Below are 21,661 nucleotides of genomic sequence, written 5' to 3' on the forward strand. Positions count from 1 at the left end.
ATGACCATAATTCTATCCTCCTGATTCCTGCTTACAAGCAAAAACTAAAGCAGGAAGTACCAGTGACTCGCTCAATACGGAAGTGGTCGGATGACGCGGATGCTACACTACAGGACTGTTTTGGTAGCACAGACTGGAATATGTTCCGGGATTCATCCAATGGCATTGAGGAATACACCACCTCAGTCATCGGCTTCATCAATAAGTGTATCGATGACGTCGCCCCCACAGTGACCGTACGTACATATCCCAACCAGAAGCCATGGATTACAGGCAACATCCGCATCGAGCTAAAGGCTAGAGCTGCCACTTTCAAGGAGCGGGACACTAATCCGGACACTTATAAGAAATCCCACTATGCCCTCAGATGAACCCTCAAACAAGCAAAGCATCAATACAGGATTAAGATTGAATCCTACTACACCGGCTCTGACGCTCGTCGGATGTAACAGGGCTTGAAAACTATTACGGACTACAAAGGGAAACCCGGTTGCGAGCTGCCCAGTGACGCAAGCCTACCAAACGAGCTAAATGCCTTTTATACTCGCTTCGAGGCAAGCAACACTGAAGCATGCACGAGAGCACCAGCTGTTCTGGATGACTGTGTGATAATGCTATCAGTAGCCAATGCGAAGAAAACCTTTAAACAGGTCAACATTCACAAAGCTGCTGGGCCAGACGGATTACAAGGACGTGTATTCAAAGCATGCGCGGACCAACTGTCAAGTGTCTTCACTGACATTTTCAACCTCTCCCTGACCGAGTCTGTAATACCTACATGTTTGAAACAGACCACCATAGTCCCTGTGCCCAAGCAAGCGGAGGTAACCTGCCTAAATGATTCATGTCCCGTGGCACTCACGTCGATAGCCATGAAGTGCTTTGAAGGGCTGGTCATGGCTCACATCAACAGAATCCTCCCAGAAACCCTAGACCCACTCCAATTCACATACCGCCCCAACAGATCCACAGATGACGCAATCTCAATCGCACTCCACACCGCCCTTTCTCACTTGGACAAAAGGAACACCTATGTGAGAATGCTGTTCATCGACTACAGCTCAGCGTTCAACACCATAGTGCCCACGAAGATCATCATTAAGCTAAGGACTCTGGGACTAAATACCTCCCTCTGCAACTGGATCCTGGACTACCTGACGGGCCGCCCCAGGTGGTAAGAGTTGGCAACAACACGTCTGCCATGCTGATCCTCAACACAGGGGCCCCTCAGGGGTGTGTACTTAGTCCCCTCCTGTATTCCCTGTTCACCCACAACTGAGTGGCCAAACACGACTCCAACACCATCATTAAGTTTGCTGATGACACAACAGTGGTAGGCCTGATCACCGACAATGATGAGACAGCCTATAGGGAGGAGGTCAGATAACTGGCAGTGTGGTGCCAGGACAACAACCTCTCCCTCAATGTGAGCAAGACAATGGAGCTGATCGTGGACTACAGGACATCGACGGGGCTGTAGTGGAGCGGGTAGAGGGTTTCAAGTTCCTTGGTGTCCACATCACCTACGAACTATCATGCTCCAAACATACCAAGACAGTTGTGAAGAGGGCATGACAAAACCTTTTCCTCCTCAGGAGACTGAAAAAATTTGGTATGGGCTCCCAGATCCTCAAAAGGTTCTATAGCTGCACCATCGAGAGCATCCTGACCGGTTGCATCACCGCCTGGTATGGCAACTGCTCGGCATCTGACCGTAAGGCGCTACAGAGGGTAGTGCAAACGGCCCAGTACATCACTGGGGCCAAGCTTCCTGCCATCCAGGACCTATATAATAGGTGGTGGCAGAGGAAAGCCCATAAAATTGTCGGAGACTCCAGTCACCCAAGTTATAGACTGTTTTCTCTGCTACTGCACGGCAAGCGGTACCGGAGCGTCAAGTCTAGGACCAAAAGGCTCCTCAACAGCTTCTACCCCCAAGCCATTAGACTGCTAAACAATTCATAAAAATTGCCACCGGACAACAACATGGTGATCTGCAGCTATTTCCTATAAGGAGAGAGACAAAGAGAGAGAGAGACCACATATTCACCTTGCACATCCTAATTGACAAACAAACAAACCAAAACAAAGGCAAAGTCTGAACATGTTAGGACCTGCTAGGGTAATGAAACAACTCTTTCAGTACACTGGACCAGGACAGAACACCATAAGGCAGCTCAACCGTTTAGGGCTTTAGGCTGTATATAGTGTTATATCAGTGTAACTTGCCCCTGTGCTACATTTGCACCTGTGATTTTTCTGGAATAAATCATGGGGTAATAACTCCAGGAAGCAGCTGTGTACACCAGGTGAGGTGTTACAGGACCAGGCTTGCCCCCCCCCCCCCCCTCTCTGTCCCTCTCTCTCTTTCCCTTTTTCTCTCTCTCTCTCTTTCTCTCTCTCTCTCTCTCTCTCTCTCTCTCTCTCTCTCTCTCTCTCTTCATGATTACATTTAATGTGCCCCAGGGTCAGCTCTAGCCTTTTCGGGGCTTTAAAACGAGCTCGTTTTTTTTAGTGGCCCCCATCTTGACGGTGGAGACAAAAATCTACGTTTTTGACACATTTTGTCATGGAGCGGAGAGAAATTCACGCAGTTTTAAAGCACATTTCCTGCCGTTCTATACATTTTGTCATGGAGCGGAGAGAAATTCATGCAGTTTTAAAGCACATTTCCTGCCGTTCTACACATTTTGTCATGGAGCGGAGAGAAATTCACGCAGTTTTAAAGCACATTTCCTGCCGTTCTATACATTTTGTCATGGAGCGGAGAGAAATTCATGCAGTTTTAAAGCACATTTCCTGCCGTTCTACACATTTTGTCATGGAGCGGAGAGAAATTCACGCAGTTTTAAAGCACATTTCCTGCCGTTCTATACATTTTGTCATGGAGCGGAGAGAAATTTACGCAGTTTTAAAGCACATTTCCTGCCGTTCTATACATTTTGTCATGGAACGGAGAGAAATTCATGCAGTTTTAAAGCACATTTCCTGCCGTTCTATACATTTTGTCATGGAGCGGAGAGAAATTCACGCAGTTTTAAAGCACATTTCCGGCCGTTCTATACATTTTGTCATGACTTATGCCGTGGTAATGATATCTGAGTGTGAGTGACTAACAAAATCAACTGGGGGCCCCCTGGAGGTCAGGGCCCCCTGGAGGTCAGGGTCCCCTGGAGGTCAGGGTCCCTGGAGGTCAGGGCCCCTGGAGGTCAGGGCCCCCTGGAGGTCAGGGCCCCTGGGCACGTGCCCTGTGTGCCGGGCCGGTATTCAGCCATGATAACTACAAGTTTAGATAACTGGCTACACTAACTTACCAATCTAAAAAGAGTTAGCTGACATGGTTAATTGAGTGACTGTCAGTGACTGACAAAACAAGAGAAGAACTTCTGATGCACAACCACATTTCAAACGAACACCTATTCTGCTATTCTAAGTTGAGACCCCGACTGAGTTCCAAAAAAAGAATAAAATAAAATGAAATAATGCATATTTTTGTGGGGGATTAGAAATACATTCTTATTACCCATCCTCCTCTCCTCTCCTCTCCTCTCCTCTCCTCTCCTCTCCTCTCCTCTCCTCTCCTCTCCTCTCCTCTCCTCTCCTCTCCTCTCCTCTCCTCTCCTCTCCTCTCCTCTCCTCTCCTCTCCTCTCCTCTCCTCTCTATTCAGCTCTCAGATTGACATATCAGCCACACACAGCTTGTTCTCGCTTTCTCTCTCCCTCTCTCTCTCTCTCCCACTCTCTCTCAGCTCTTTCTCTCGCTCCCCCATCTCTCTCTCTCTCCCCCACCCTTCTCTCTCCACTCTCACTCCCCCACTCTCTCTCAGATCTTTTTCTCTCAGCTCTCTCTCTCCTTCTCTTCCCCCTCTGTCCCATCTGTCTCTCTCTCTCTCTCTCTCTCTCCCACTCTCTCTCAGATCTTTTTCTCTCTCTCTCCCCCCTCTCTTTCCCTCTCTCTCTCAACATTTGCAGTAATGCAATCTGACTGTGGTGACAAAGTTTGGAGATGGGAGCCTTGCTCATTAGTTTATGTAAACATAAAAAAATTACAGCCCACACAGTAAAAAAGGGGGTGTAAAAATTACAGTGTTGACTTATTTTAACCCAGGATGAGTATTTTCAACATTATGATGAGTCAATGAGCTCTAGTGTCGGAATTCAATCAGTGTTACATTTTGCAGTCATTGCAGTGTAAATTCAACTCAAACTCAAATTCAACTGAAAAACGTTTATGTGTGAATTTTAACACCATTTTGAGTCAAATTAACTCTGAAAATGTGACACTACCTGTAGAGTAACTTTAACACTATGTAGACTGGGACCAAATGTTATCTGAAACAGTGTTGAATTGAACTCTATAGGAGTTTTTTTAATTTCTGTGCAGAGTTGGTTTAACCTTCATCAGTGTTAGCTCTAAGCTGTCCATTACCACCGTTACTCTGTTTTGGGTTGTAAAATCAACGGTGAAAGTAAGCCGGTACTGGCTGGTATGGTGTGTCCCCAGCAAAATAAATGGTGGGGGTACGCCGTACTAGTTGAACATGAGCCTATCACAATAATTAACTCAAAGATGCCATGAAAACTTACTATTACACTACTATTTGTAATTACTGCATATCACACGTATGTAACATTTTCCGAATGGACTTGAAAAAGGAATGGAATCCGCTCCAAAATGTGGTATGGTTCAACAATAACAGTGAAATTTGAGCGGCCAAGACCGAGCGGTACGGACAGTGGACCCATCAATTCAGCTTACAAGTGTAGAGACCTGATGAATGCAGAATCACAGAATGTCTTTCACTTCTTAGTGTTTTGTTACAGATGATTCTTTCTATTTATCAAATGATGGGTGCACAGTGTAACTGTATTGGATGCAGGAGTTATTTTAGAGTAACGAATGTGTGCCGGCAGCCAGGCTTACAGGATCCTATTGAAGTGATTGTTTGACGACCAGATTAAAACATAATGACTGGTTATGTTAATACCACATTAAAAAGTAATACATTTTAAAAGTAAACAACAAAAAAAACCTGAATAAGGACTGTATGTAATTGTACCTGGAAGAAATGAAAACTACCCCCCCCCACCTTGGGTAGAATACTGCTGTGTCATGTGTTAATCCTAGCATGATGCTGTGTGTTGCAGGAAGTGTCCTGAGGGATTTGACTGTCTGAGAATAGGAAGGAACCCTAACTATGGTTATACCAGCTTTGACAGCTTTGGCTGGGCTTTCCTGGCGTTGTTCCGGCTGATGACCCAAGACTACTGGGAGAACCTCTATCATCAGGTACACAACCTACAATACTCTGTATACACTGTTATGAGCTGGGTGCTTCGCACGCGCGCGCGCGCGCGTGTGTGTGTGTGTGTGTGTGTGTGTCTTGGTGTGTGTGTCTTGGTGTGTGTGTGTGTGTGTGTGTGTGTGTGTGTGTGTGTGTGTGTGTGTGTGTGTGTGTGTGTGTGTGTCTTGGTGTGTGTGTCTTGGTGTGTGTGTGTGTGTCTTGGTGTGTGTGTGTGTGTGTGTGTGTGTGTGTGTGTGTGTGTGTGTTAACCTGCTGTATCTCTGACCCTCCCTAGACTCTGCGTTCAGTGTGTGTGTTAACCTGCTGTATCTCTGACCCTCCCTAGACTCTGCGTTCAGTGTGTGTGTTAACCTGCTGTATCTCTGACCCTCCCTAGACTCTGCGTTCAGTGTGTGTGTTAACCTGCTGTATCTCTGACCCTCCCTAGACTCTGCGTTCAGTGTGTGTGTTAACCTGCTGTATCTCTGGCCCTTCCTAGACTCTGCGTTCAGCAGGGAAGACCTACATGATCTTCTTTGTGCTGGTCATCTTCCTGGGTTCCTTCTACCTGGTCAACCTGATCCTGGCGGTGGTTGCCATGGCCTACGAGGAACAGAACCAGGCCACCATCCAGGAGGCCTGGATGAAGGAGAGAGAGTTCCAGCTGGCCATGGAACATGTACGCAGAGAACAGAGGGTAGGTTGGGTTTTCTATTCAGATGATAGGTTTGTATTCAGACGATATGTTTGTTTTCAGATGATAGGTTTGTATTCAGACGATAGGTTCTTATTTCGACAGAAGGTTTGTATTCAGACGATAGGTTCTTATTTCGACAGAAGGTTTGTATTCAGACGATAGGTTCTTATTTCGACAGAAGGTTTGTATTCATACGATAGGTTCTTATTTCGACAGAAGGTTTGTATTCAGACGATAGGTTCTTATTTCGACGGTAGGTTTGTATTCAGACCATAGGTTTGTATTCAGACGATAGGTTCTTATTTCGACGGTAGGTTTGTATTCAGACGATAGGTTTGTATTCAGACGGTAGGTTGTAGGTTTTCGGAAGGCAGACATTTTCTATCCAGATTCAAGTTCAGAAAGCTTTATTGTCCCAACATTGGGCAATTTGAATTGCAACTTTATTAGCACTGTACAGCACCTATACAGAGAACAGAGGGTAGCTAGGCTACATCTGGACTAGGGTTCATTCAAATTGAAATCACTGAAATAAATACATTTCCCTTTCAGTTGAATGAATTAATTATTGAATTAATATTTCAGTTTACTTCCTGAATTGACTGTCTTCAATTCAAATTGGCCCCAACCCTGGTTTACATTAGGACCATGTACAGTATGTTGTAATATATTCTCTATATGATGTATGGCTCTGGTTTAACGTTTCTTTTAAAACATCCTCTTACTTATTTTGTTTTTCTTTTTGTTTTTCTTTTGCCAATTCAGGAAATTAAAGTATGTATTACATTTTAGGAATATTGTAATAAGCACTACTAATTAAGATCTGTCTAGAATGTGTGTTAAATTCCTTTAAAGTCAATGGTAAAGGACAGATAGAAGGTCATTATGTTATCAGTTATTGTTTTGACCGTGTAAACGGAACTTGTTTCTCTACCGGTGGGGAAGATGGCAGAAAGAAGAATCCAGCAGGAGACAGACTCGGTCATGTCTCCAGAGCTGTCACCGTTTCAACTAAAAGTGGGCAGTAGTTTGAAACGGACAGCCAGTAGAAGATCTCACAGGATGCTGTCCGAGGATCCAGAGGACGAAGCAGATGAGAAGTTTGATCCACTGGATGAGCGGGTGGTACGACAGACACTTTTTACATTACATTGCATTTTGGTCGTTTTAGCAGACGCTCTTATCCAGAGCAACTTACAGTTAGTGCATTCATCTTTAAGTAGCTTGGTGAGACAAGCACATATCACACCTTACTGAACTGTCAGAGGGATTTGTAGTTAGCAACGTGTCCGTCTTGGAAAGTTGGAATGTTGATTAGAACCTTGTTTAGCATCATCATGTTCCTGATTAGCCTTTTAACAATCACAATAAGGCAAACTCACCTTATTCACTACCAATGTGTAGCACCCATCAAGGCCTGCTGCACCACTTGGGGTCCCGAGTGGCGCAGCGGTTTAAGACACTGCAGTCCCTGGTTCGATTCCAGACTGCATCACATCCGGCCGTGATTGGGAGACCCATAGGGCAGGGCACAATTGGCCCAGTGTCATTGTAAATAAGAATTTGTTCTTAACTGACTTGCCTAGTTAAATAAAGGTTAACATTTAAAAATCTTCTACAACTAACTCTCTCTTTCGCTCTCTGTCTCACCCTCTCTGTTTCTCCCTCTCTCTCTGTCCCTCTCTCTCCCTCCTTATCCTACCTCCAGTCCCCCCTGCCTCCCACGTCTCCCATGCCCGTCCACCCTCTCCTTGCTGCCATGTCGTCCCACCCTCTCAGCACGCGCCGTGGCAGCCAGGCCAGTATCTTCTCCTTCAGACCCTGTACCACCTCCGATGCCGACTTCGGGGATGACGAGTACAGTGTTCATGGGGACGTCATGGGGAGGAGCAGGGCAGGCTCCACCATCGGCCCCAACTGGCAACACAAGCACAAAAGGACAGGCAGCGTGAGGAGCCATTGCTCCCAGGTCTTCACCCCCAGTCTCAACATCAACGGACGTCTCAACATCTCCCTGGACCAGAACGGCGTCACCGCTGTCGGCCTGCACACCCCCACCTCCCTACCCGCCTGCAGCATGGAGAAGGTCAAAGAAGATAAAGTTTGTGAACTTTTTAAAATGTGTTCTTTTAAAACCAGGGCTTTTTTCAAGTGAGCCCTGTTGTAGTATTGAAGTCTGTGGTGACAAATATTCTTGTAAAAATCTTTATGTAAATATAATGTGATTGATTGAATTGATTGATTGTTTGATTGGCCGGTGTTTGTCAAACTTTGTTTCTCCCGTTCTTCCAGGAGCCCACATGTATAGAAGAGTCCAGTGCCAAGCCGGCCCAGCTCTCCCCCGAGGCTGCAGAGCCTCCCCTCCGTAGGAAACGCGGTCTGAGCTCCATTAGCTTCCTCAGCGATGCCATGGATGGTGAGGGTACCTTCAGAGGTCAGAGGTCAATTTACAGAGGCTCTTTTAACGCCCAACTAACTCATTATGACCTCATTATAAATGTCTAACTAACTCATTATAACTTCATTCTAAATGTCTAAGTAACTCATTATGACCTCATTATAAATGTCTAACTAACTCATTATGACCTCATTATAAATGTCTAACTAATTCATTATGACCTCATTATAAATGTCTAACTAACTCATTATGACCTCATTATAAATGTCTAACTAACTAAGTCATTATGACTTCATTATAAATGTCTAATTAACTCATTATGACCTCATTATAAATGTCTAACTCATTATGACCTCATTATAAATGTCTAACTAACTCATTATGACTTCATTATAAATGTCTAACTAACTCATTATGACCTCATTATAAATGTCTAACTAACTCATTATGACCTCATTATAAATGTCTAACTCATTATGACCTCATTATAAATGTCTAACTCATTATGACTTCATTATAAATGTCTAACTAACTCATTATGACCTCATTATAAATGTCTAACTCATTATGACCTCATTATAAATGTCTAACCTCTCTAGGGTATGTGGGACGAAATCGTCCCACCTACTCAACAGCCAGTGGAATCCCGTGGCTCGTTATTCAAATACCTTAGAAATGCTATTACTTCAATTTCTCAAACATATGACTATTTTACACCATTTTAAAGACAAGACTCTCGTTAATCTAACCACACTGTCCGATTTCAAAAAGGCTTTACAACGAAAGCAAAACATTAGATTATGTCAGCAGAGTACCCAGCCAGAAATAATCAGACACCCATTTTTCAAGCTAGCATATAATGTCACATAAACCCAAACCACAGCTAAATGCAGCACTAACCTTTGATGATCTTCATCAGATGACACCCCTAGGACATTATGTTATACAATACATGCATGTTTTGTTCAATCAAGTTCATATTTATATCAAAAACCAGCTTTTTACATTAGCATGTGACGTTCAGAACTAGCATTCCCACCGAACACTTCCGGTGAATTTACTAAATTACTCACGATAAACGTTCACAAAAAACATAACAATTATTTTAAGAATTATAGATACAGAACTCCTTTATGCAATCGCTATGTCCGATTTTAAAATAGCTTTTCGGCAAAAGCACATTTTGCAATATTCTGAGTAGATAGCCCAGCCATCATGGCTAGCTATTTTGAACCCCACCAAGTTTGGCCCTCACCAAACTCCGATTTACTATTACAAAAATGTGATTACCTTTGCTGTTCTTCGTCAGAATGCACTTCCAGGACTTGTACTTCAATAACAAATGTAGGTTTGGTTCAAAATAATGCATAGTTATGTTCAAATATCCTCTGTTTTGTTTGTGCGTTCAAGACACTATCCGAAGGGTGACGAAGGGTGACGCGCCCGACGCGTTTCGTGATAAAAAAATTCTGAAATTCTATTGCATTACCGTACTTCGAAGCATGTCAACCGCTGTTTAAAATAAATTTTTATGCGATTTTTCTCGTAAAAAAGCGATAATATTCCGACCGGGAAACCCTGTTTCAGTTCAAAGATGAAAAAAGAAAAACATGGTGTCGTCTCGTGCACGCGCCTCAGTCTCATTGTCCTCTGATCGACCACTATCCAAATGCGCTAATGTTTTTCAGCCAGGGGCTCCAAAAGCATCATTCACCGGTTTGCTGCCTTCTGAGAGCCTATGGGAGCCGTAGGAAGTGTCACGTTACAGCAGAGATCCTCAGTTTTCAATAAAGAGAGTGTAGAAGCCCAAGAAATGGTCAGAGATGGCACTTCCTGTAAGGAATCTTCTCAGGTTTTTGCCTGCCATATGAGTTCTGTTCTACTCACAGACACCATTCAAACAGTTTTAGAAACTTTAGGGTGTTTTCTATCCAAAGCCAATAATTATATGCATATTCTAGTTTCTGGGCAGTAGTAATAACCAGATTAAATCGGGTACGTTTTTTATCCGGCCGTGCAAATACTGCCGCCTATCCCCAACAGGCTAACTAACTCATTATTACCTCATTATAAATGTCTAACTAACTCATTATGACGTCATTATAAATGTCTAACTAACTCATTATGACCTCATTATAAATGTCTAACTCATTATGACTTCATTATAAATGTATAACTAACTTATATCTAATTTATAATTTACAAGTTAATCTACAACTAGCTCAAAACGAACGTATAACTAAGTCATAACTAACTGATGGCTAGCTGACTGGACTGTTAACGCTCTCAACAAGCCAATAAGGATGTAAAAGGTAATCCTATCAAGCATTTTAAAACCAGAACTGTTATTATTACCAGTCATAGTCTTTGGCAAGGAGCTAAATGAAAAGTTGTTTCAATGTGTGTGTGTTTCAATGTTTCATATCTTTGTAGTTAATAAATTATGACAGATTTATAAAATATCTATAAACTACTTATTAAAAGTTTATAAATCCTTTATAAATTATTTATAAATATAAAGTGTTACCTTTAAAACAGCTTGGGCTTCCACAATCGTTCCCAAAAGTTCTCAGGTTTTTCAGAAATCTTGGTTGAGCAAGGAGACAATCCTTAAACCAAGTTTCTTGAAAAACCCAAGGAACTGTGGGAAAGTTTGTGGAATTTTACACAGCCCTAAAACCATTACAACTTAACCCCTGTGTCTGGTCTCTGCCACCCAGAGATGGAGGAGTCTCGTCAGAAGTGCCCCCCCTGCTGGTACACTTTTGCCAAGGCGTACCTGATCTGGGACAGGTGCCCGTGGTGGCTGAAGGTAAAGGAGTATGTGAAGATGATCGTTATGGATCCCTTCCTAGACCTGGCAATAACCATCTGTATCGTCCTCAACACCCTCTTCATGGCCCTGGAACACTACCCCATGACCGACGAGTTCAACAATGTGCTCTCTGTTGGCAACCTGGTAAGGACTTCCAGAATTATATGACTCTTACAATTAATAACAACACTTACAATCTATCACACAATGATCACAATATTCACTCAACATGTTAAGGCTATTTTGTGAAAAAATGTTTTTAATGAAAGATTCATATAAACAGTAAATAAGTATAGTTATCACATTACAACGGATAAGATGTTTTCTTTATGTATTATTACAATGAATAAACTACTTACCATCTATCCACAATCACATAACAGTTACGGAAATAGTAGTCACATAACCTACAAGACAAAATGGAAACTAGGGTTATAAAATGAGACACAATGGAAACTAGGGTTGTAAAATCAGACACAATGGAAACTAGGGTTGTAGAATCAGACACAATGGAAGCTAGGGTTGTAAAATCAGACACAATGGAAACTAGGGTTGTAAAATCAGACACAATGGAAACTAGGGTTGTAGAATGAGACACAATGGAAACTAGGGTTGTAAAATGAGACACAATGGAAGCTAGGGTTGTAAAATGAGACAAAATGGAAACTAGGGTTGTAAAATCAGACACAATGGAAACTAGGGTTGTAAAATCAGACACAATGGAAACTAGGGTTGTAAAATGAGACACAATGGAAACTAGGGTTGTAAAATCAGACACAATGGAAGCTAGGGTTGTAAAATGAGACACAATGGAAACTAGGGTTGTAAAATGAGACACAATGGAAGCTAGGGTTGTAAAATCAGACACAATGGAAACTAGGGTTGTAGAATCAGACACAATGGAAACTAGGGTTGTAGAATCAGACACAATGGAAACTAGGGTTGTAGAATCAGACACAATGGAAACTAGGGTTGTAAAATGAGACACAATGGAAACTAGGGTTGTAAAATCAGACACAATGGAAACTAGGGTTGTAAAATGAGACACAATGGAAACTAAGGTTGTAAAATGAGACACAATGGAAACTAGGGTTGTAAAATCAGACACAATGGAAACTAGGGTTGTAAAATGAGACACAATGGAAACTAGGGTTGTAAAATGAGACACAATGGAAACTAGGGTTGTAAAATCAGACACAATGGAAGCTAGGGTTGTAGAATCCCAGAATCAGAAGTGAATAAACAAGGAATACATCTTTCAACAGGGATTTCTGAAAAAAATTGAAACTTTAGTAAATATATTTCCCTCAAATTGGCAACACCAGTCTATTCAATCCAGATGAACCTCAGTCTATTGAATCCAGATCAACACCAGTCTATTCAATCCAGATCATCAGTCTATTCCATCCAGATCAACCTAGATCAACACCAGTCTATTCAATCCAGATCAACACCAGTCTATTGAATCCAGATCAACACTAGTCTATTGAATCCAGATCAACACTAGTCTATTGAATCCAGATCAACACTAGTCTATTCAATCCAACACTAGTCTATTACATCCAGATCAACACCAGTCTATTGAATCCAGATCAACACTAGTATATTCAATCCAACACCAGTCTATTCAATCCAGATCAACACTTGTCTATTGAATCCAACACTAGTCTATTGAATCCAGATCAACACTAGTCTATTGAATCCAGATCAACACTAGTCTATTGAATCCAGATCAACACTACCCTATTGAATCCAGATCAACACTAGTCTATTAAATCCAGATCAACACCAGTCTATTGAATCCAGATCAACACCAGTCTATTGAATCCAGATCAACACTAGTCTATTCAATCCAGATCAACACTAGTCTATTGAATCCAGATCAACACCAGTCTATTGAATCCAGATCAACACTAGTCTATTCAATCCAATACCAGTCTATTGAATCCAGATCAACACCAGTCTATTGAATCCAGATCAACACCATTCTATTCAATCCAGATCAACACTAGTCTATTGAATCCAGATCAACACCAGTCTATTGAATCCAGATCAACACTAGTCTATTCAATCCAACACCAGTCTATTCAATCCAGATCAACACTTGTCTATTGAATCCAACACTAGTCTATTCAATCCAGATCAACACCAGTCTATTACATCCAGATCAACACTAGTCTATTCAATCCAGATCAACACTAGTCTATTCAATCCAACACTAGTCTATTGAATCCAGATCAACACCAGTCTATTGAATCCAGATCAACACTAGTCTATTCAATCCAACACCAGTCTATTCAATCCAGATCAACACTTGTCTATTGAATCCAACACTAGTCTATTGAACCCAGATCAACACCAGTCTATTGAATCCAGATCAACCAAGGAATTAACAGAATGAGAACGAGTCATGGCTGATCATGGTTGTACACTGGGTCTGTATTGGTTGTGTATTGGTTGTGTAATGGGATGGTAGTGTAATGGTTGTGTGATGGTTGTGTATTGGTTGTGTGATGTGATGGTTGTGTGATGGGATGGTTGTGTGATGGTTGTGTAATGGTTGTGTATTGGTTGTGTAATGGGATGGTTGTGTGATGGGATGGTTGTGTGATGGTTGTGTAATGGTTGTGTATTGGTTGTGTAATGGGATGGTTGTGTGATGGTTGTGTGTTGGTTGTGTATTGGTTGTGTGATGGTTGTGTGATGTGATGGTTGTGTGATGGTTGTGTAATGGGATGGTTGTGTGATGTTGTGTGTTGGTTGTGTGATGGTTATGTGATGGTTGTGTGACGTGATGGTTGTGTGATGGTTGTGTTATGGTTGTGTAATGTAATGGTTGTGTGATGGTTGTGTGATGTGATGGTTGTGTGATGGTTGTGTGATGGTTGTGTGATGTGATGGTTCTGTTATGGTTGTGTAATGTGATGGTTGTATATTGGTTGTGTGATGGTTGTGTATTGGTTGTGTAATGGGATGGTTGTGTGATGGTTGTGTGATGTGATGGTTGTGTGATGGTTGTGTAATGGTTGTGTGATGTGATGGTTGTGTGATGGTTGTGTGATGGTTGTGTAATAGTTGTGTGATGTGATGGTTGTGTATTGGTTGTGTGATGTGATGGTTGTGTGATGGTTGTGTAATGTGATGGTTGTGTAATGGTTGTGTGATGTGATGGTTGTGTAATGGTTGTGTGATGGTTGTGTAATGGTTGTGTGATGTGATGGTTGTGTGATGGTTGTGTGATGGTTGTGTGATGTGATGGTTGTGTGATGGTTGTGTATTGGTTGTGTGATGGTTGTGTATTGGTTGGGTATTATCTGTGTGCTCTCCCAGGTGTTCACGGTGATCTTCACAGCAGAGATGGTGTTCAAGCTGATAGCCATGGATCCGTACTACTACTTCCAGCAGGGCTGGAACATGTTTGATGGCATCATTGTCTGTCTCAGCCTCATGGAGCTGGGCCTGTCCAACGTAGAGGGACTGTCTGTCCTGCGCTCCTTCAGACTGGTAATGTCACTGTCACGCAGACATTTCATTTAATTTGATATCATTTTATTTATCTATTTCCTTTATTATATATTTGATTTGTTTGATTGGTTATAATTAGTTTAAATAACTGTATATATTATTTAACCCAATCAACAACAACAACAAAAATGCTACATCAAAATAATGATTCCCTCTTGATGATATGTTTGAGGGTGAGAAACTTCAAGCTTAGTATGTACCTGCACCTCCTTCCCCCACAGTGGCGTAATCTGTTGTGCATTACAATGATTGAGTCATGGTATCAATGCGATTTAGAGAGTGGGGGACACATTTTAGTGGAATCACTTCAATTACGAGCAACATGAAAATGGATCAGATATGTGTCAAACACAAGGACTCTGATTTAGATGCTGAGACGCTGTTTACTTGTGTACAAGCCATATGCACACAGCAATCCAATGATAACGTCATGTGCCATTCCTTTACTGCAGGGGACTGCATTATAATCCTTTATTCACATAATGTAAAATGTTTTATATTGGTCATTTTTTTTTAAGCATTATGTAACATAACATAATTAACATAACATCATTCGATCATTTAAATGTGCTAATTGATTTGTCTCTTTGTGTGTCGGTCAGTTGCGAGTGTTCAAGCTAGCGAAGTCATGGCCCACCCTGAACACACTGATCAAGATCATCGGTAACTCCGTGGGCGCTCTGGGAAACCTGACCCTGGTTCTGGCCATTATCGTCTTCATCTTCGCCGTGGTGGGCATGCAACTGTTCGGCAAGAACTACCAGGACTGTGTGTGTAAGATCTCTAAGGATTGTATGTTACCCCGCTGGCACATGAAGGACTTCTTTCACTCGTTCCTCATCGTGTTCCGGGTGCTGTGTGGCGAGTGGATCGAGACCATGTGGGATTGTATGGAGGTGGCTGGGCAGCCTCTCTGCATCCTAGTCTTCATGCTGGTGATGGTCATAGGAAACCTGGTGGTGAGTAGATCCATTGAGAAACCTGAAATGTAGAGATCAGATCTAACAAAAAGAGTGAAGGTCGGACAAAAGACACACACATGCGATAGAACAGGATTATTATGCATTGGAATGAGTTTAGAGGTTTTTGTTTTACAGAAATATCAGCAAGATTGTTTGGCATAAAGGATGCGATGGATGTGGAATTATGGATACAATTAGTTGTCCTGTTGCACAACCTTCTGATTGAGGAATGGGATCTGAAAAGGCCATTGATAGAACAGGAGTATTACAGAGTTCTTCTGAGGTTTATGGAAACAATCGCAAGATCTGGTCTGATTTGTCGTTTGGCCCAAATGATGTGATGGATGTGGTATTCTATTGGGGAGGAGAGAGAAGGAGGGACAGAGGGTTTCTGTAAGGGATTCTATTGGGTAGGAGGGACAGAGTGTTTCTGTAAGGGATTCTATTGGGGAGGAGAGAGAAGGAGGGACAGAGGGTTTCTGTAAGGGATTCTATTGGGGAGGAGAGAGAAGGAGGGACAGAGGGTTTCTGTAAGGGATTCTATTGGGGAGGAGAGAGAAGGAGGGAAAGAGAGTTTCTGTAAGGGATTCTATTGGGGAGGAGAGAGAAGGAGGGACAGAGGGTTTCTGTAAGGGATTCTATTGGGGAGGAGAGAGAAGGAGGGACAGAGGGTTTCTGTAAGGGATTCTATTGGGGAGGAGAGAGAAGGAGGGACAGAGGGTTTCTGTAAGGGATTCTATTGGGGAGGAGAGAGAAGGAGGGAAAGAGAGTTTCTGTAAGTGTTTTGTATTTGTATTTATGGATCCCCATTAGTTCCTGTCAAGGCAGCAGCTACTCTTCCTGGGGTTTATTATGGGTCCCCATTAGTTCCTGCCAAGGCAGCAGCTACTCTTCCTGGGGTTTATTATGGATCCCCATTAGTTCCTGCCAAGGCAGCAGCTACTCTTCCTGGGGTTTATTATGGATCCCCATTAGTTCCCGCCAAGGCAGCAGCTACTCTTCCTGGGGTTTATTATGGATCCCCATTAGTTCCCGTCAAGGCAGCAGCTACTCTTCCTGGGGTTTATTATGGATCCCCACTAGTTCCTGCCAAGGCAGCAGCTACTCTTCCTGGGGCTTATTATGGATCCCCATTAGTTCCTGCCAAGGCAGCAGCTACTCTTCCTGGGGTTTATTATGGATCCCCATTAGTTCCTGCCAAGGCAGCAGCTACTCTTCCTGGGGCTTATTATGGATCCCCATTAGTTCCTGCCAAGGCAGCAGCTACTCTTCCTGGGGTTTATTATGGATCCCCATTAGTTCCTGCCAAGGCAGCAGCTACTCTTCCTGGGGTTTATTATGGATCCCCATTAGTTCCTGCCAAGGCAGCAGCTACTCTTCCTGGGGTTTATTATGGATCCCCATTAGTTCCTGCCAAGGCAGCAGCTACTCTTCCTGGGGTTTATTATGGATCCCCATTAGTTCCTGCCAAGGCAGCAGCTACTCTTCCTGGGGTTTATTATGGATCCCCATTAGTTCCTGCCAAGGCAGCAGCTACTCTTCCTGGGAACCAGCAACAGTTATATACAATTTAAAATATAACATGACACTTTTCACAACACATTTGGTGTGTTCCCTCAGACTACTCTACTACCACATATCTACAATACAACATCCATGTGAATGTGTGTGTAGAGTGTGTGTCTTATCGTGTGTCTGTGTCTGTGTGTGTGTCTCTTCACAGTCCCCGCTGTTCCATAAATCTGTTTCTATTGGGGAGGAGGCAGAAGAATGGAGAGAGGTTTTCCACACTGGATTATTTAGGAGTCAATAGTATAGACATACTCTGAGAAACCAGTGCTTTCAGACAGTGTGAGAGGATTGATCTAGGAAATAACTAAAAGGTTTGCATTGTCTGTTATGGTCACCATGTTACGACAATGATTCCATGTACAGTGTCCGTGTGGGCCATCCAAGACCCAATCATATCTCCGAAAATGGCGGCTACGTTGTCATAGTAACCGGTTTGACATGCAGATTACTATAAGCAAACTTCAAAACAGATTCAGTCTGGACAACATACTAACCATCTGTTATCCTCTACAAAGTACATACAACATATATGGCATTATCCTAGTCGCGTGTCCAGTGCCAACAAGTCTATCCACACTGGAGTGGAGTGGCATTTGGTATATCCACACTGGAGTGGAGTGGCGTTTAGTATATCCACATTGGAGTGGAGTGGCGTTTGGTATATCCACACTGGAGTGGAGTGGTGTTTAGTATATCCACATTGGAGTGGAGTGGCGTTTGGTATATCCACACTTGAGTGGAGTGGCGTTTAGTATATCCACACTGGAGTGGAGTGGCGTTTAGTATATCCACACTGGAGTGGAGTGGCGTTTGGTATATCCACACTGGAGTGGAGTGGCGTTTAGTATATCCACACTGGAGTGGAGTGGCGTTTAGTATATCCACACTGGAGTGGAGTGGCGTTTGGTATATCCACACTGGAGTGGAGTGGCGTTTAGTATATCGACACTGGAGTGGAGTGGCGTTTAGTATATCCACACTGGAGTGGAGTGGCGTTTGATATATCCACACTGGAGTGGAGTGGCGTTTAGTATATCCACACTGGAGTGGAGTGGCGTTTGGTATATCCCCACTGGAGTGGAGTGGCGTTTAGTATATCCACACTGGAGTGGAGTGGCGTTTAGTATATCCACACTGGAGTGGAGTGGCGTTTGGTATATCCACACTGGAGTGGAGTGGCGTTTAGTATATCCACACTGGAGTGGAGTGGCGTTTAGTATATCCACACTGGAGTGGAGTGGCGTTTAGTATATCCACACTGGAGTGGAGTGGCGTTTGGTATATCCACACTGGAGTGGAGTGGCGTTTAGTTTATCCACACTGGAGTGGAGTGGCGTTTAGTATATCCACACTGGAGTGGAGTGGCGTTTGGTATATCCCCACTGGAGTGGAGTGGCGTTTGGTATATCCACACTGGAGTGGCGTTTGGTATATTCACACTGGAGTGGAGTGGCGTTTGGTATATCCACACTGGAGTGGTGTTTGGTATATCCACACTGGAGTGGAGTGGCGTTTGGTATATCTACACTGGAGAGGAGTGGCGTTTGGTATATCCACACTGGAGTGGAGTGGCGTTTGGTATATCCACACTGGAGTGGAGTGGCGTTTGGTATATCCACACTGGAGTGGAGTGGCGTTTGGTATATCCACACTGGAGTGGAGTGGCGTTTGGTATATCCACACTGGAGTGGCGTGGCGTTTGGTATATCCACACTGGAGTGGAGTGGCGTTTGGTATATCCACACTGGAGTGGCGTGGCGTTTGGTATATCCACACTGGAGTGGCGTTTGGTATATCCACACTGGAGTGGAGTGGCGTTTGGTATATCCACACTGGAGTGGAGTGGTGTTTGGTATCTCCACACTGGAGTGGAGTGGCGTTTGGTATATCCACACTGAAGTGGAGTGGCGTTTGGTATATCCACACTGGAGTGGAGTGGCGTTTAGTATATCCACACTGGAGTGGAGTGGCGTTTAGTATATCCACACTGGAGTGGAGTGGCGTTTAGTATATCCACACTGGAATGGAGTGGCATTTTGTATATCCACACTGGAGTGGAGTGGCGTTTAGTATATCCACACTGGAGTGGAGTGGCGTTTAGTATATCCACACTGGAGTGGAGTGGCGTTTAGTATATCCACACTGGAGTGGTGTGGCGTTTGGTATATCCACACTGGAGTGGAGTGGCGTTTAGTATATCCACACTGGAGTGGAGTGGCGTTTGGTATATCCACACTGGAGTGGAGTGGCGTTTAGTATATCCACACTGGAGTGGAGTGGCGTTTAGTATATCCACACTGGAGTGGAGTGACGTTTAGTATATCCACACTGGAATGGAGTGGCATTTTGTATATCCACACTGGAGTGGAGTGGCGTTTAGTATATCCACACTGGAGTGGAGTGGCGTTTAGTATATCCACACTGGAGTGGAGTGGCGTTTAGTATATCCACACTGGAGTGGTGTGGCGTTTGGTATATCCACACTGGAGTGGAGTGGCGTTTAGTATATCCACACTGGAGTGGAGTGGCGTTTGGTATATCCACACTGGAGTGGAGTGGCGTTTAGTATATCCACACTGGAGTGGAGTGGCGTTTGGTATATCCACACTGGAGTGGCGTTTGGTATATCCACACTGGAGTGGCATTTGGTATATCCACACTGGAGTGGAGTGGCGGTTGTAGCATTTATACTGCAGAACGTCTACTTAAGGCTTAAATGTTTTATCCAGCGGTAATAAATAATGTATTTTAATGGGTTGAACATGTGTGATCCAAGTTGTTCAGTACGTAAGATCAGATGAGGTGACGTTGGAACGTTACAGCACGGTGTGGTAGCTAGCTACAGTACTGTATAATATCCAGACTCAGCGAGTATTGACAGTTTAGTTTTATAGTATAAAACAAAACCTTCGTAATGCAAGGGTACAGAACTGGAACTGTGTATATAAAAAAAACATTTAATCCAAGTAACGGGCTCTGTTTATACACAACTGCTGTCACTTGGCGCCACAGCAATGCAGTATTGGTTGAGCCACCCAGATGTTGCTTTGTTATCCATCTGTGTCCTGGAAACTACCATTTAATGAGAAGAGATCAAAACCTTTTTTCCCAGAACTCCAGACAACCAGTGGTTGCTCGGCCGGCCGGCCGGATGGCAAGCGGCATTTCTCTCATTCATTCATCCATGTTCATTTTGCATAGCTTCAGCTTGATGTGCTGCTGGATGGAGTACATTACAGAGCTAAATTAAGTCTTTAAAGGGACAATACGCATGTTGCTACATTCATTTGTGGATTTATAAATTAAGGATATATACCAATTGATTCTTGAAGAATAGAACTTGTAAATGCTTCAAGAGCTTAGTTCAACTGTCGTATTCCATCAGAACTCAACATATAAACTTGTTTTACTCCAATGTTTGTAAACAAACATTGTATAGCCTCAAAACATGGTTAGAACTATACTTTTAACATCATTGATGATCAGTCTCTGCATCCATAGCTCTGTCAATGAAGAGTGGTTACATTTCTCTAGTCCCATACCTCAACTATTTCCCGTATCACTGGGGTCATTTTGAAAGATAGTATTTTTTTTCATTCAACATTTTCTCATGTTTTTTTCCCCCGAGATAATGACAATAATTTTTTCCATTTCAGTATTTAATTAAATTCAGATTTAAAAAAGAAAAAACGTCACATTTTTTTTAAATGTTACGAGCGAGTACAACAAGTTGAGTACCATTTTCTGCCGTTAGTGGACTACAGTAAAGTTGGAGGTAACCATTTTGTGTAATCCAGGACACAGGCAGGCTAAATCCAAAGGAGAGCGAGTGACCGGCACAGATTCACTGGGTTTTGGCTCTGGCTTTCGCATGTAATTTCCAATCCACATGCAGTGTGTCCTAAGTTATTGATAAAGATGAGCAAAAATGACTGTATAAAACAAATACTTCAAATACTGAGCTATTGTATAAAATTGAAGAAAATGAAATGATATTATTTTATACTAATACAATTGCTCAGAGAAGGAGATTTAGTTGAAGAAGTAATATGTTTTTCCCCTCAAAAAGGGGGAATACCTCTCCTTTTTCTAAAGTGTTTTATGAGATTGGAGAACACATTGGGAGGGATCTTAGACCATTCCTCCATACATAATCTTTCCCAGATCCTTGATATCCTTTGTCTGCTCTTATGGACTGCCCACTTCAATTCAAACCACAGGTTTTCAATGGGTTTCAAGACCGGAGATGGATTTTGTGGTCAATTAACAATTTCTTTGTGGATTTTGATGTGTGCTTGTGGTTATTATCTTGTTGAATGATCCACTTGCCGTCAAATTTCAGTCTCCTTGCAGAGGCAACCAGGTTTTTGGCAAAAAAAATGTCTTGGTACTGGGTGAAGTTCATGT

General features: G+C 42.9%; 1 protein-coding gene across 2 annotated transcripts in view; it reads left to right on the forward strand.

The window, feature by feature from the left end:
* scn12aa (sodium channel, voltage gated, type XII, alpha a) overlaps nucleotides 1-21,661 on the forward strand; it is a 122,619-nt gene that overhangs the window by 71,359 nt on the left and 29,599 nt on the right. For both annotated transcript variants that reach the window (XM_014141417.2, XM_045694475.1), the window contains 8 exons: nucleotides 5,149-5,290; nucleotides 5,785-5,982; nucleotides 6,928-7,107; nucleotides 7,691-8,083; nucleotides 8,275-8,416; nucleotides 11,101-11,339; nucleotides 14,526-14,699; nucleotides 15,323-15,679. In XM_014141417.2, coding sequence (XP_013996892.2) covers nucleotides 5,149-5,290; nucleotides 5,785-5,982; nucleotides 6,928-7,107; nucleotides 7,691-8,083; nucleotides 8,275-8,416; nucleotides 11,101-11,339; nucleotides 14,526-14,699; nucleotides 15,323-15,679 — 1,825 coding nt within the window. The remainder of the gene's footprint in view (nucleotides 1-5,148; nucleotides 5,291-5,784; nucleotides 5,983-6,927; nucleotides 7,108-7,690; nucleotides 8,084-8,274; nucleotides 8,417-11,100; nucleotides 11,340-14,525; nucleotides 14,700-15,322; nucleotides 15,680-21,661) is intronic.

Source organism: Salmo salar, chromosome ssa14, assembly GCF_905237065.1.
Source record: "Salmo salar chromosome ssa14, Ssal_v3.1, whole genome shotgun sequence".
In the NCBI taxonomy this organism is placed as follows: domain Eukaryota; kingdom Metazoa; phylum Chordata; class Actinopteri; order Salmoniformes; family Salmonidae; genus Salmo; species Salmo salar.